The 15,950-nt window shown below is 37.4% G+C and overlaps 1 protein-coding gene across 1 annotated transcript in view; it reads right to left on the minus strand.

The window, feature by feature from the left end:
• Nucleotides 1–15,950, minus strand: part of LOC133805755 (uncharacterized) — a gene marked incomplete at its 5' end in the record, with an annotated part of 42,958 nt that overhangs the window by 25,716 nt on the left and 1,292 nt on the right. Inside the window, 2 exons of the mRNA XM_062243915.1 lie at nt 13,669–14,027; nt 14,640–14,772. Coding sequence (XP_062099899.1) covers nt 13,669–14,027; nt 14,640–14,772 — 492 coding nt within the window. The remainder of the gene's footprint in view (nt 1–13,668; nt 14,028–14,639; nt 14,773–15,950) is intronic.

The raw sequence follows: 15,950 nt of genomic DNA on the forward strand, positions 1-15,950 counted from the left end.
CAACAAACAAAGAAACAGTATGGCCCCAAACTAGTCAGCATAATACAAAAATCAAAACTAGAAAGCTGACCTGCCACCCCTGAGGAACCAGCCTAAGTCTTAGTCTCCGAAACTGACTGCCTCTGAATGAACACTCGAGCTGGAGTCGAGCTGTCCATCCCCTTTTGCTCATCTACTCCTTGTCTTGGGGAAATCCCTCATGAAATGCCCAACCATTCCACATAAGTAACATGCCTTTGCCCGGCATTTTCCCAGATGATGTCTCTTACATTGGGCGCATTTTGGATAAGTCATCCAGCTCTTTTTCTTGCTCGCTCCAATAAATGGAGGTGCCACTGCTTGAGCTCCACGCTCTCATTTCTTATGCTCTCAACAGCTAGAGCCTTCCCTACCACCTGAGCATAGGTGGAGGTTTCATGCACTGGGGCAACTCTAATGCCCTGAGCTATCCTGGATTTCAATCCTTGGATAAACTTTTCCTTCCGAGCTACATCTATGGGTACCATATCAAAAGAAAACTTGGCCAACACATCAAATCTATTAACATACTCGGTTACTGTTGCATTGCCCTGAACCAGGTTCATAAACTCATTCATCTTAACAGTCTGGACCGCATCACAGTAATAGTTTTCATTGAACAGCTGCCTAAAGTCTTTCCACTCCATCACAGTTGTATCTCGTGTCTGGGATACTACTTCCCACCACGTCCGAGCATCATCCCGCAATACATATGTAGCACAGATCACCCTATCGTGCCCTACAAGCCCCATACTATCAAGAATGGAACTAATCATGCCCATCCATTGCTCCGCTCTAAATGGATCTAGGCCTCCCTCAAAGACTTGAGGGTAATACTCCTGGAATCTTCCACAGAGTAATTCCCACATGTTCTCAACCCTAGGCTGAGCCAAAACTGGTGGCACTCCTGGCATAACAAAGGAAGAGGTGTTCCCCGACAGATTATGTTATTGCTTCAAACACCTGATCTCTTCCTCTTGCCTCTGCAATCTTAATTGCACATCTGTAAATATTTGTTGGAAATTTTGAGGGGCAGATGAAGAACTCAACCCCTGGCTGTAACTCCCAGCCTCAGTATAACCACCATCAGGCCTCATTATCTGCCTTGGATATATACCTGCTGGTTGAATCTGCAGTCAATAACTTGACCCATTAAACATGATGAGCATATCAAGAGCTTTCCCCATGGGAAAAATCATACCAAACTACAATCACAAACCACTGCAGTGCTAAAAACATGCCCATAGCATTTGTTCATCAATCCATAACCCCTGCTCTTCCAACATACACACCATGCTTCCAATTCCAACATGCAAATATCACATTTATATATATATATATTCATGGAGCAGGTGATCATATAGTCAAGAGCCAAGCTCTATCAGAATCGCATGCTCCCTAATACAATGTGCAGGTAAAGCATTCACATTCTATTTAAGCAGTTAAACACATAACTACAGAAATAGTTACCATTCCCTGAGTGAAGCTATCTTTAGTGACGAGTGTACATGCCCAGCTTGTCTTCAGGAACCCTTAACCTTGGCTCACTCTGATACCAAGTTGTAACACCCTAATCTCCAGGGACAGTTACGATGTACATTTTAAACAGTGCTAAACTCGCTAATCGAGTCATTTGGCCATAATTGTGTAACTAAGTATGATTAATAGTTTAGGGTTAAAATTTTTGGTTGAGATACAACGTTTCACTAGAACATTTACCATATACATTGGGATCCCAAAAATATAATTTAAAGGTTAATTACAACAAAATATTTACAACCAGCCGACCTAAGCGGCAAAATAGGGTTTAACCCTAGTTCCTCTTTAAACCATCGGTCGTGGCGGTCGAGCAGCCGCATTTGTACACATCGTCACCTAAGCTCTCCAAATTAAGGATGGACCAGCTTCCTTTTTCCTTTACCTGCACCACATAGCACCCGTGAGCCGAAGCCCAGCAAGAAAACTCAATATGCTTATGAACAAGTAATAACATGTTACTAAGTCTTAATAGGCATGCCTAGCAGTAATAACCCTACTCATGCATGCAAGCAGGTACAAATAAATGTTTGTGAAGTCCTGCGCTTTGAGTAGGTGACTAATAAGTCTCTCAGGGGTAGATGACTAATAAGTCATTCTTTGAAGAGTTGACTAATAAGTCACTCTCTAAATAGATGACTGATAAGTCTATCTTGGTCAGATGATCGGTCAGATGACTGTTAAGTCTATCTCGGTCAGATGACTGATAAGTCTATCTCGGTCAAATGACTGATAAGTCCATCTCGGTCAGATGACTGATAAGTCCATCTCGGTCAGATGACTGATAAGTCTATCTCTGAGGTCCCATACCCTCCTAGCCATGTGATGTGTAGGTCACCTTAGCCTTTCCGGCTCTGGCTCTAAACCTTTAGACTAAACAAGTGCTTTCGTTTTTCATCGAACTTAAGGTCGGCCAGGCATTAATGCTCATGATGAGTCATTCAATGCTTATGTTGATTATATCTAATCTTTTCGGCTTGCGTTAAACACGCTAATACCGTTCTTGACTCATAAGCCAATACCATACGACCAGTGCTCAGTACTACTGCCGAACTAGACTAATGAGTCACAGCTTCACAGTTAATACCGACACTATTGCCGATTTTGACTAATAAGTCAGTGCCATTCACAAGTGAGCAAGATTTGATAAGCATTTGATATGCAATCAATTCCCACATTTAAACACTCAACATGCCTCAATAATAACCATGCGTGTCACATATGGGGTGCAGTTTTCTTACCTCTGGTTTGAGTGAGAAATAACAAATAAACAACCCTTAAGAACGATCTATCCTTTGATCCCTTAGCGGTCACCTAGTCATAACCAATATGGAATCCATCAATAAATTAAATCAATAAAAGGTTCATAATCTAACACCTCACTCCCGGGACTAATCCCGAGCTCTCGGGACTTCCAATCCACCCAAACAGGGTAGTGGAACCATCCCCCAAGCCCCAAAAGTCACTCGAGCCCTTATAATATGCCTTGCTGAGAATGACTTAGCGCTGAGGCGCTACCCCAAGTCAGAGAGAACCCTACTCTTTGCCCTGCATAGCACTGGGGAGCCAGAAGTGGCACTGGGGGCCACTGACAGACCAAAAAATCTCTTTTCTTCTCCCCTGCGATTTCCCCTAAAAACCAAGCTTCAAAACCAATCCCAAACATCATCCAAACCTATAATTTAACCCCAAAACTTCATCCATAGCTCAACCTCATCAAAACCCAAGCAAACTTTCTCAAAAACCTCCATGAATTCTCAACTAATCACTTCAAAATTCTCAACTGAAAACTAAATGAAAAACAAAGTATAACCAGAATTTCATGGTTGAATCCTTACCTCAAGCTTGAATTGAGTCCTCCTCAATGGTTGAACTAAGGTTCTAAGCTCCAAACCTTGATTCCCACACTTGATTCCTCAAACTTAGCTTCAAAATTCCAAAGGTAAGGAAGAGGAAGTGATGATTGTGAGGGAGGGAAACCAGTCTCTGTTTTGCTCCTAAGGTTTCTACAACCTTCCTATTTTAAACACATCTCTTGGTCAAATGACCAAAATGCCCCCAAGCCTATCTTCTTTCCTTAACAGCTCCCAAGGGAAAAGTAGTCATTTCCCATCTAATCCCGCTAATCATAATTAACATCCTACAATTCCTGTTAATCTCAATTTCTCAAATACCAATAAATCATATCCCATTACCCTTTAATTCCTGATAATGTACTAATCCTCAACTTACCCCGAGACTCACCCCGAGCCCCAAAATTAACCCCGTTATGACAAAACCACTAACTTGCATTCAAAGATCATCTCATGCCGAATGGCTCGAACGAATCCACATTATAATGTGGTATTATTCATAATTCACCAACATGCATGAAAATACACAATTACGCCCTCAACGAGCAAAATTACAAAAATTCACTTATAATGAAATGTGGACCCATATGCATGCATTTATCATCATATAATAATATAATTCACATAAATATGCACATAATCATTTAATGGCATAATAAATCAATTATGGCCCTCCCAGCCTCCTAATCAAGGTCCTAAACCTTATTAGGAAATTTGGGGCATTACACCCCATATCTAACCATCCAATCCATCCCCAAAATCATGTCGAAATCATCCATACCCAACTCAATCAAATCTACTGATAGTTCCCTACTGTCCACCATCACTGGTAGTGCTCTAATGCATCTCCTAGAAACCACCAGCTCCCCTGTAGGCAGTATAGTCCCAAACCCCGCAGTATAATACTCACTAGGTCTACACAATCTATCAATCACTTTTCTAGAAACAAATGAATGTGTAGCACCAGAGTCAATCAATACAGTATACAAAGAGCCAGCACTAGAAAGCTGACTTGTCAATATCGAGGGACTAGCCTCAGCCCCTGCCTGTGTCAAGGTGAACACTCGAGTTGGAGTCAAGTTGTCTGCCTTCCTTGGTTCCTTTTTCTTCAACGTCGGGCAATCTTTCTTGAGGTGTCCAACCACCCCGCACAAATAACAGGCCTTTGCCTGGCATTCGCCCAAATGGAGCTTTCGGCATCTAGCACACTCCGGGTAGTTCCTCCATGTCTCACCGCCTCCCTGGGCACCCCAGCCCCTCCTATCAGGACTAGTAGTGGTCGAGGTGTCAGGGGTCTTCCTCTTTTGATCACTGGGGCCTTCGCCCCTACCAGACCCTATAAATGGAGGCACTGCCCTGCAAACATCCCGTCTCGCAGCGTTCTCCCTCCAAATCTTGTTCTCTGCCTCCTCAGCAGTGAGGGACTTCTTAATCGCCTGGGCATAAGTTGTCACCTTGGGTACTGATGTGATCCTCACATCTCAGGCTATCATAGCATTAAGCCCTTGAACAAACCTGTCCTGCCTAGCTACATCTGTAGGCACTAGATCAAGTGTAAACTTTGCTAGCCTGTCAAATTTCAGGGCATACTCATGTCATGCTGCCCTGCACTAACCCAATGAACTCAGCCACCTTTGCCACCTTGACGAAAATGTTGTAATATTTCTGGTTGAACAAATCTCTGAACTCATTCCAACTTAGAGTAGAAACGTCTTGAGTCTGGGATGCCACCTCCCATCAAATACAAGCATCCTCTCTAAGCATATAGGTGGCACGGGCCACCCTGTCATTACCTTCCACCCTCATAAAATCCAGGATGGAGGTGATCATACTCATCCACTGTTCAACCTTAAGTGGATCTGGTCCTCCCTCAAAGATTAGAGGATGTTGTCTCCTAAATTTTTCATAAAGTGGTTCCCACCTGTTCCCAATCTAAGGCGGTTGTACAACTGGTGCCACAACAGGTGGCAAGTTAAGTGCAACACTCCCTGGCGGAGCCTGCTGCCTCAAAAGGCAAACCTCTTCTGCCTAACTTTGAAGTCTAGCTTGCATATCAGCAAGCAACCGCTGCCAGTTCTCAGGGACTAGTAGAGGGTTCTGGCCCTGCTCATCATCTTTAGCCCCGACCCCGATGCCGGCTAGTCGAATTGATCACCTTGGACGCATAACTATCCAAGTTTATCTACAATCAATGACTCAGCTAGTCAGGCAATGATAATAGGTTTATATTCATTTCACAGTCTAATGCCAATATCCAAGCCACGATACACATTTGTAATGTAAACAAGTATTTTAACAGGTATTCACATAAAATAGCAATGCTAATAAGCATTGTAGTGTCTCCGAATTTTACTTAGTTAGATATTAGTAGCTTGTGCTATAGTATTTTAGTTTTCGTGGTTATTGGTTCAAGCTAGGAATTATTTTTGAAACTCATAGAGATAGTTATGGATTATATAAGTTTAACCTATAGTTTAGAAATATTAATTTTATCATAAGGTTTGATTATTGAAGTTGGTCCTATAAATATTATTTATTATAACCTAAGGTTTAGATAGAATAATTAAGGATTTGACAAATGTCACATGTATGTTTATTAAGGATTTTAGATGAATAAATTAATAAAGGATAAAACCTAGGAAGTCTAGAACCTTCCATCAGTTGTTAGGATCTCATATTACCCAGTCAAAGTGGTTTTAACAACTTCAAGTGTCCGGAAAGTGTGCAAAAATGTGTTTAAAATATCAGTGTAAGCCGATATATCGCAGCTATAGGGGCTGATATATCGCCTATGATGATACGAAAAACACGTCAACTTCGTATGAACGAAACCATGGAGCCTCGAGAATATGGGGGAGGCGATATATCAACTCCACTTGCATATTTTATTAGTTCATGGAATCCGAGCTAGAAACGACCCTCAACAACTTGGACTTTCTCTTGAACGATTTTGATCGAGTTTTGGGTATCGGTTGAGCAGAAAAATCAATTTTTATTTTTTTATTTATTCATTTAAAAGGGAGTTAGTTTCACTCCTTGAACTCTATAAATAGGACCCTTCACTCAGCCTTTTGCATCATCTTTCAAACACTTCTCAGAGCCTCCAAGCTACTAAATTCGTTCTAGAGAGAAACACTAGGGTTTTGGGGTTAAAAGATTTCAAATCTAAGCTTTTCTAAACACTTAGGAAGTAAGCTAGAGTGTGATTTCAGTATTGAGGTGTAGATCGAAGTTCTAAGCTGTCTAAGGTACTCTTAATCCTCAAGTTTAGTTCATCACAATTTCTCTTATTCTTTTCTTTTTCTTCAAATCCTAACTTGTTATAATGACTTTTGGTTAAGTATTTGATTTTTCTTGAAACTTAAGGTTTTTGGTAAGTTCTTATCTCGATGGTTTAGATCTTCTTTTCTTTAGGAAACTTATGGTTTTATCGTTTGGTTTTAGGAGTTTCCAATCCCGCACTTGTCTCCAATACCCCGGTTTTGGTAAGGAAAATAAGTTAGATTTTATGTGTAATGATTATGTTTATATGCTATGTGTATGTATGTATGTTGTTTTTATGTTTGTAGTCGCTTGGGAAATATGGTTGCTTAGATAGCAAATAAGCAAATCCCGAGATTTTTATCATTATCGTAGACTATAGTTGTGTTTAAACCTACCTCTAAATAGTAGCAAGAGGACCTAGATGGTTTCTATCACATACTACGGTAATGAGTTAATGGCCACTAATTTGTAGTCTTATGTTTTATGTTTTTACGTCTTATATTTTATGTTATGCTTTAGTAGTTTTTCCTTACTGGGAATTAGGCTCATTTCTTTTTATTTAGATGGTGCAGGTAAATGAACATGGAAGGCGAGACAGATCCATGGCAGCTTTGGCATGTGTATTGGGCGAGAAGTAAATGAATGGACTGATGGGAATGATCAAGGATGGCGTTTATGTTTCGAGTTTTTTTATTTATGTATTTGTGATTTCTGCATTTAGTATTTGAACAATTTAATTAAAGGTTTTGTTTTCTTTATGATTTTATGTAATAACAATGGGATCCCGTATTTTTTTTATTTTCTATAATAAAGTTTCATTATTTTATGTATGTATCCAAAGATAGCAGTTATTGTCTTAGTATTTTTTTAAAGGTATGAGTCATTTTAGTTAGTTAGGTCTTTACAAGCACGCCCTATCATATCCACATAACAGTCAAGGGCAAGACCCTATCAGTATATCTCATGCTCCCTAATAAACATGCAGATAAAGCATTTATATTTCATTTAAACATTCAAACATATAATCACATATATGGTTACCAAACCCTAAGTCAAGCTTGTCTTTAGCGACGGGTGTACATGCCTAGCCAGTCTTCAAGAACCCTTAAACCTAGACCGCTCTGATACCAAGTTGTAACGCCCTGGATGACCAAGACCGTTACACTGTGTGTTTAAGATAGTGGAAGACTTGTTAATCAAGTCTTTTGGACATAAATGTGTTTCTAAAGTCAATTGACAAGTTAGGGTTAAAAGATTTTGATCGTAAAATAGTTGATTTTCATTATAATAAAAGTTTGATACATGGGATCCCAAAAATAATGTTTACATGGTGGTTACAACCCTAAAAAAATAAATACAACAGTAGCCAGCCTAAATGGCAAAATACAATTTTTGGCTTTAGTCCCTGTAAATCCCTCGGCCTTGGCAGTCGAGCAACTGCCAATGTACACACCACCCCCAAAGCTCTCCAAATCATGGCTGGTTTAGCTTTCCTTTGCCTTTACCTACACCACGTAGCACTCATGAGCCAAGGCTCAGCAAGAAACCAAATTCAACAAGCATAGATAACAACAGATTGTGCATAGTAAACTTTAGATCAACTAGTTCAACCAACAACAGAGTACAAGCAATAAATTAAGCAATGGTAAATAGATTATTCCAAACATATAATTCAATCTTAATACAAATATTAAGGTGTCGGCACCTTTAGGTCGAGCCTTGTGGTTATTTAGTTGATCCCGGCTCGCTTAGGTCGAGCTGCGTTTAGTACACTCAAAATCAGCTCCGACTCCCTTAGATCATACTTTCACATCACACATAACAGATATACAAGTTGCAGAACACATATGTTCATTTACAGGGGATCTCAGTCCCATTCACAATTCGAGTGAAGTTTTCTTACCTCGAGTCCCGAGCGAAGGATGTAGAGCGGTCCCGAGCACGATCCTCAATCCCAAGCCTTAATGGCAACCCTAGTCACAAGCGACAATGGATAGCTATTAAAAATATAATCCAATTAAAATGTTTTGGAATAAAATACTAGCCTTCGGGACCTCGAATTCTACTAAACCAGCCAGTAGAATTCATCCCAAGCGCTTAGGTTTAAGTCCCTGAGCCCAAAGACCTATTTTGGTTAAGGTTGCCTAGGTAGGGTCGCAACCTGGCCCTAAGGGTCACGGTGCGCCCCCAAGTCAGAGGCGCCAACCTCAAACTCCAGGGGTAGGAGGGTCGCGACTTGCCCTCTAGGGTCGCGGCATGCCCATGAATCAGCAAGCCCCCCAGGGCATTTTTGGTCACGCCAGCCGCAGCGCCCATGAACTGGGTCGCAGCGCGCCCGCGTGAACCCATAAATCCTTGGGTATTTCTACATTTTCCCGAGCCTAAACCAATAAGTTACACCCCAAACACCATCCAAACTTAGAAGTAAACCTAAAATCCTCATTCATACACCCTAAACATCACAGAAATACAGAAACAATTACATACCCTCACCCAATACTCAAAATCAGACTTAAAATCTACTTCCATGCAAGCCTAAAGTTTTAATGGAATTCAGCAGATTAATCAACTTAAAATCCTTACCTCAGTAGTATCTCCACCCCCCTGGGTTGACTCCCAAACATAACAAGTCTTCCCCCTTAGTTTCTTAGCCTCAAGTCTTCAAATCTCAACAAGTTTTACACACCCAAAGAGAGGGAGAGGGAGAACGTGAGAATGAGTGTGAGAGAGAGAGCTAAGAAATTTTTGTTATGTTCTGATCACTTCCTAAGGCCCTTTCAAGCTTATCCCCCTACAAAAGACCAAAGTATCCCTAGTATTAACTCAGCCCCCTAATTGCCCTTAAGGGTAAACAGTCATTTTCCCTGTTTCCCGCTAATTCCTCGAGTCATCCTACACATTCCCAATCAATCCCAACATACCCAACTAATCACCAAATACTTACCAGTTACTCAATAAATCCTCAAATACTCACTAAGTTCCCAGAATACCCCTAGGCTCACCCCGAGCTGGTTATTAAACTCCCACTAGGATCGCCTCGAGCCAAATACTGCAAATTTATCCACATAATAATGTGGTCTCGATCATTTAACGCATATAATCACATTTATGCCCTCAACATGCCAACAAGAACGGACCCACAATCATATTTAATACTCATAAACATGCATTTATAATCATATTATCGTATAATCATGCATGCCACATGGTCACGTATATAATCAATTAATTACACATATATCCAAGTATGCCCTCCCGACACACTAATCAAAGTCTTATTAGCATTTTTGGGACATTACATCATTTTCTCTCTATACAATATGGCAAATGTCATAAACATACACACACATATAATTAATCAAGCATCAATAGTTTATGTAACGCCCTACTACTCAGAGGTCGTTACACTGTGTATTTTAAATAGTGCTAACTCGCTAAATAAGTCATTTGGTCATAATCGTGTAACTAAACATGATTAACGGTTTAGGGTTAAAAATTTTGGTCAAAGATACAAATGTTTCACTAAAACGTTTACTTTATACATGGGATGCCAAAATACATTTAAAAGGTTAATTACAATGCAAAGTTACAACCCGCCGACCTAAGCGACAAAATAGGGTTTGACCCTAGTTCCTCTTTAAACCATCGGCCGTGGTGGTCGAGCAGCCGCATATGTACACATCGTCACATAAGCGCTCCAACTCAGGGATGGTCTAGCACCATATAGCACCCATGAGCCAAGGCTCAACAAGAAAACTTAAACATGCTCATAAGTAGTTAATAACATGTTACCAAATCATAATAAGCATGCCTAGAAGTAATAACCCTACTCATGCATGCATACCATCCATATAAATGACTGCAACGTCATATGGGCCAATAGCCCAAGATAACCATCAATGAATCATATCAGGGTCCAATGCCCAAAATATCTGATTATGGAATCATATTGGGGCTCAGCACCCAAACACATGATTAATAAATCATACTGGCTCAGCGCCCTAGGATATGGGACTAATGAGTCACCCCGGGGCCCTTTGCTCTGTCCTCTATATAACCAGCCTTGGAGCTGGCCCAGCGTACCTAGCGTTGAGTTTTCCTCGACTGATAGGTCAGTCAAGCGTATGATGCACTTCTGGTTAGACATAACCATATCGACCAGCGCTCAGCACGCTATTGCCATCCTTGTTGGACCCAAAACGGGTATGTTTAAAAGTTTATAAATCGCAAGCGCACAAATCGTCCATATAGAATAATGATCGTGTAAGCAAGGATGTCGAACCCAAAGGAGTTGTCTAAAATCGAAAATGAAACTATTTTAAATCAAAAATAATAAATTCTAACCTAGCTCCAAAGATTGACGAGTTTTAATATTATGAACATAAAATAAAAGATTGAAAAATAAAGCTATTTAAGAGAATAAAAATAAAGCAATAATGAGTTGAAAATAAGTGTTAAAAGAAAAGATTATTAAGATACTAGAATCCACAAAATGTAAGTTTAATAATATTTATTAGTATATTGATTCCCAAGTTTTAGTGATAGTTAAAATAATTTAAACTATCATTTTCCAAAAAGATTTATAATTTTAAGCACAAATTTCTTATATAAAGATAGGATTTTTCTTCACTTTTCAAAATTATAATTTCAAAGCATTTAGTGTAAATCAATCTAATGAAATAACAAATAAATCAATGAACATTATTTATAAGGCAAAACATAATATTTTTGTTCTAAGCATGGATGTATACAATTTAATGACACATCTTACACAAAGAGTATTATGTTTATGCACTAATGAAAAACAAAGTGTAAATATGTTCTAACAATCTAAAATACAAGATATTTAAGATGAAAGAAATATATGTAGAAGAAAAATCCATAAACTTTGTTGTATTACAAGGGAAATCAACATACAACATAAATATTACCTAGTTACAAGTTGCTTTATCATGATCTTAATAATCTTATGAAAAAAATTAGAAGCACATAACTAGAGTAGAAATTACAAAATAAATGACATACATACTTGCAAAATGCTCTTGAAAAACCCAAATGGAAGAGAGAAAATGGGAGAAAAAGATGGTAACCAAAACATTAAGCCCCTAAAATGGTCTTCAAAACCCTTATTTGTAGCCAAAATGAGATTATTAAAATAATCAATTTAAATTAAGTAAATTGATTAAATTAATAATAATATGGTAAATAGGGGTAAATTGTAGGAGTGATGATGATTTTGGGGTAAAAAGTGGCATTTTGAGCATAGGGGACAAATGGTACACTTAGGCAAATTTAGGCTCAAAAAGTGGCATGCATAGCTGTAATAGGCGGCTGGGGAGCTTTGGGGCCTGCTGGGCGAGCTGGGGACTTGGGCCGGTTTGGCTGGGCAAAAGGACAGGCCCAAGGTGGTTTCGGCTGGGGATGTGCTTTGGTGATGCTGCTATGATGAGGATTTTGTGAATGCTGGAGAGAAGGGAAGCTCTTGGAGGCACATTGGTTGCTGCTGGGAGAGAAATGGCCAGGACACGTGGCAGCAGGAGGTTGCTGCTGGGCATAATTGATTGTTGGCAGGTGGAATGGAGCATCAGCGTGGGCTTGGGCCTGGCAAGCGTGGGCCTGTGTTATGGCATTTCAAGAATGCCAACTTTCCTATATTTTCTTCCAAAAATACCACTTTTCTCTCATTTTTCTTGCTTTTCAAGAGCAAATAAAATACAACAAATTCCTTATAAAACAAATATAAATTAAATTAAAACTAAATATTTTCAATAATCAAACATACCTCATAAATTCCATGAAAATATTAATTAAAACTTAATTTCTATTAAACATTTAAGTTCAATAATACAACATTTTTTTACCACTAACTTAACAATAATAATTCAAATAATTAACTACAACATTTTACAATATAATAACTATAAAAACATACAAATATATATAAAATCAAAATAAGCCCAATAAATTCAAAATTACTTTAAAATTTAATAAATCAATTAAAAACTCAAGAATTAAGCAACAATTAGCACATAAAAAGTGGTAAAATAACTCTATTTTGTAGAGTTATCACACCTCCAAACTTAAAGTTTTGCTAGTCCTCAAGCAAAAGAAAAATTAAAACACACATTTTTTTTTATTGGTGATATAAAACGGATTTTCTCAAAAATTGCACAATGAAAATAAATCTCAAAAATTATTATGAATAAAAGTTAAGCTTATGTAATTAATTAAATTGTCAATTTTGCTTTTAGAAAAAATGCTTTCATTAAAATTATTTTTCCCTTAAACTTATAGGAAATAAGAGTGTTCTTGTTAAGAAAAATGTAATTTTTGTTATAAGCAAAATTGACCCTATAATTAAAAACAAAGCTTAAGAATTATTCATATTTTTAAGAGAATTAAACTCAAACTCAATCAAGATTTTTATCATTGAAAATGAAAAATATCACCAACATTTTTTTTTTTTAAACAATTTTTTTTTTAATTTTTATTCAAATGAACAAATTTAAAAAATTAACAAAACAACAACATAAATTTTTTTTTCAAACAAACATAAATAAAACACAAAACAAAAAAAACAAAGCAAAGCAAAAACACAATAAATCATACTCCTTATTGATAATAACCATATAAACTTGATACCCCCAAACTTAATTTAAGCATTGTCCTCAATGTGTCAAAATATAAATATAATTTAAAATTGACAAGAGTTGAGAGTTTAGAATGGTTGTACCTCGATATGGTGCACCGCTAAGAGAGTAGAATATACAACAAACAAAAATTAAATCACACATAAAACAAACAAAACACATAAAACACAAGTTGTCAAGATCAAATAGGAATTAAAGAGCATGGTAAACAGGGTCCTCAAGGAGTATCTCATCCACTTCATCAGTTTTTAATTCGAAAAATGGTTTTAATTTTTGTCCATTAACTTTAAATATATCACCATTTTTAGGATTTTCAATTTCAATAGCTCCATGTGGAAAAACAATACGAACAATGTAAGGACCAGACCACCTAGAACGTAACTTTCCCGGGAATAAATGCAAACGAGAGTTGTATAAAAGGACTTTCTGACCTGGAGAAAAATCTTTTCTCAAAATATTTTTGTCATGGTAAAATTTCATACAATCCTTATACTTTTTTGAATAGTTATATGCATCATTCCTAATTTCGTCTAGTTCATTTAGTTGAAGCTTTCGTTTCTCACCTGCTTTGTCTAAAGAAAAGTTTAACTGCTTAATTGCCCAAAAGGCTCTATGTTCTAACTCAACAGGTAAATGGCACGCCTTCCCATACACAAGTCTGTAGGGTGACATGCCAATGGGTGTTTTGTACGCGGTACGATACGCCCATAATGCATCAGTGAGTCTTAAGGACCAATCTTTTCTAGTTGGATTCATAGTTTTTTCTAAAATGTGCTTAACTTCCCTATTAGACACTTCAACTTGACCACTAGTTTGTGGGTGATATGGTGTTGAGACTTTATGCGTAATGCCATATTGTTTCATCAAATGTTCAAATGGCCTATTACAAAAGTGTGTACCGTTATCACTAATGATAGCACGTGGTAAACCAAAACGGGAAAATATATTTTCTTTCAAAAACCGAAGCACAACTTTGTGGTCATTAGTGTGGCATGCAATAGCTTCAGCCCATTTAGATACATAATCGACTCCAACAAGAATATAAAGATTACCAAAAGAGTTAGGAAATGGTCCCATAAAATCAATGCCCCAAACATCAAATATGTCAATAATAAGAATAGGATTTAAAGGCATCATATTTCTTTTAGTTAAACTTCCTAACTTTTGGCAACGTTCACAAGCTTTACAATAAATATATGTATCATGAAAGATAGTAGGCCAATAAAAACCACATTGTAAAACTTTAGCAGCTATTTTCTTACCACTAAAATGTCCTCCACATGCATGATCATGACAAAAAGATATGATTTTAGATTGATCACAATTTGGAATGCATCTTCTAATTATTTGATCAGGGCAGTATTTAAACAAGTAAGGATCATCCCAAATAAAGTTTTTCACCTCAGAATAAAATTTAGATTTATCATGCTTAGACCAATGAGATGGTATTTCTTTAGTGACCAAATAATTAACAATATCAGCATACCAAGGCAATGAAGAAATATGCATTAATTGCTCATCAGGAAAAGTTTCAGTGATAGGAGTGGAATCATGTATAGTTTCAACAACTAGTCTAGATAAATGATCAGCAACAACATTTTCAGATCCTTTTTTATCACGTATTTCTAAGTCGAATTCTTGTAAAAGCAAGATCCAACGGATCAAACGAGACTTAGTATCTTTTTTCGACAAGAGATATTTTAATGCAGCATGATCAGAATAAACAATAATTTTAGATCCTAACAAATAAGATCTAAATTTCTCCAATGCAAAAACAACAGCAAGCAATTCTTTTTCGGTTGTGGAATAATTTAATTGAGCATCATTTAAAGTTTTGCTAGCATAGTAAATTACATGAGGTATTTTTTCAAGTCTTTGTCCTAAGACATCACCTATAGCATAATCAGAAGCATCACACATTATTTCAAAAGGTATTTTCCAATCAGGAGGTCGAATAATGGGTGCAGTAGTCAACAAATTTTTTAATTTTTCAAAGGCAACATGGCAATTATTATCAGAGACAAAAGCATTTTCTTTTCCAAGTAAATGGCATAAAGGCCGAGAAATTTTGCTAAAGTCTTTTATAAATCTTCTATAGAAACCGGCATGGCCTAAGAATGATCTAATTTCTTTCACAGTTTTAGGTGGGGGAAGTTTTGAAATAAGATCAACTTTAGCTTTATCAACTTCTATTCCCTCAGAAGATATTACATGACCTAAAAGAATTCCTTTTTTAACCATAAAATGACATTTTTCCCAATTAAGCACAAGGTTTTTCTCTTTGCAACGAATTAACACAAGGGAAAGATGGTGCAAACATTCATCAAAAGAGGAACCAAACACAGAAAAATCATCCATAAATACTTAAAGAAATCTTTCAACCATGTCAGAAAAGATCGAAATCATACACCTTTGAAAAGTCGCAGGTGCGTTGCATAATCCAAAAGGCATGCGACGATAGGCAAAAGTCCCAAAAGGGCATGTAAATGTAGTCTTTTCTTGATCTTCTGGGGCAATGGGGATTTGGTTATATCCCGAATACCCATCAAGAAAACAATAATATGCATGGCCAGCTAATCGTTCAAGCATTTGATCAATAAAAGGTAATGGAAAATGATCTTTTCTAGTA

This window comes from Humulus lupulus, chromosome X, assembly GCF_963169125.1.
Source record: "Humulus lupulus chromosome X, drHumLupu1.1, whole genome shotgun sequence".
In the NCBI taxonomy this organism is placed as follows: Eukaryota; Viridiplantae; Streptophyta; class Magnoliopsida; order Rosales; family Cannabaceae; genus Humulus; species Humulus lupulus.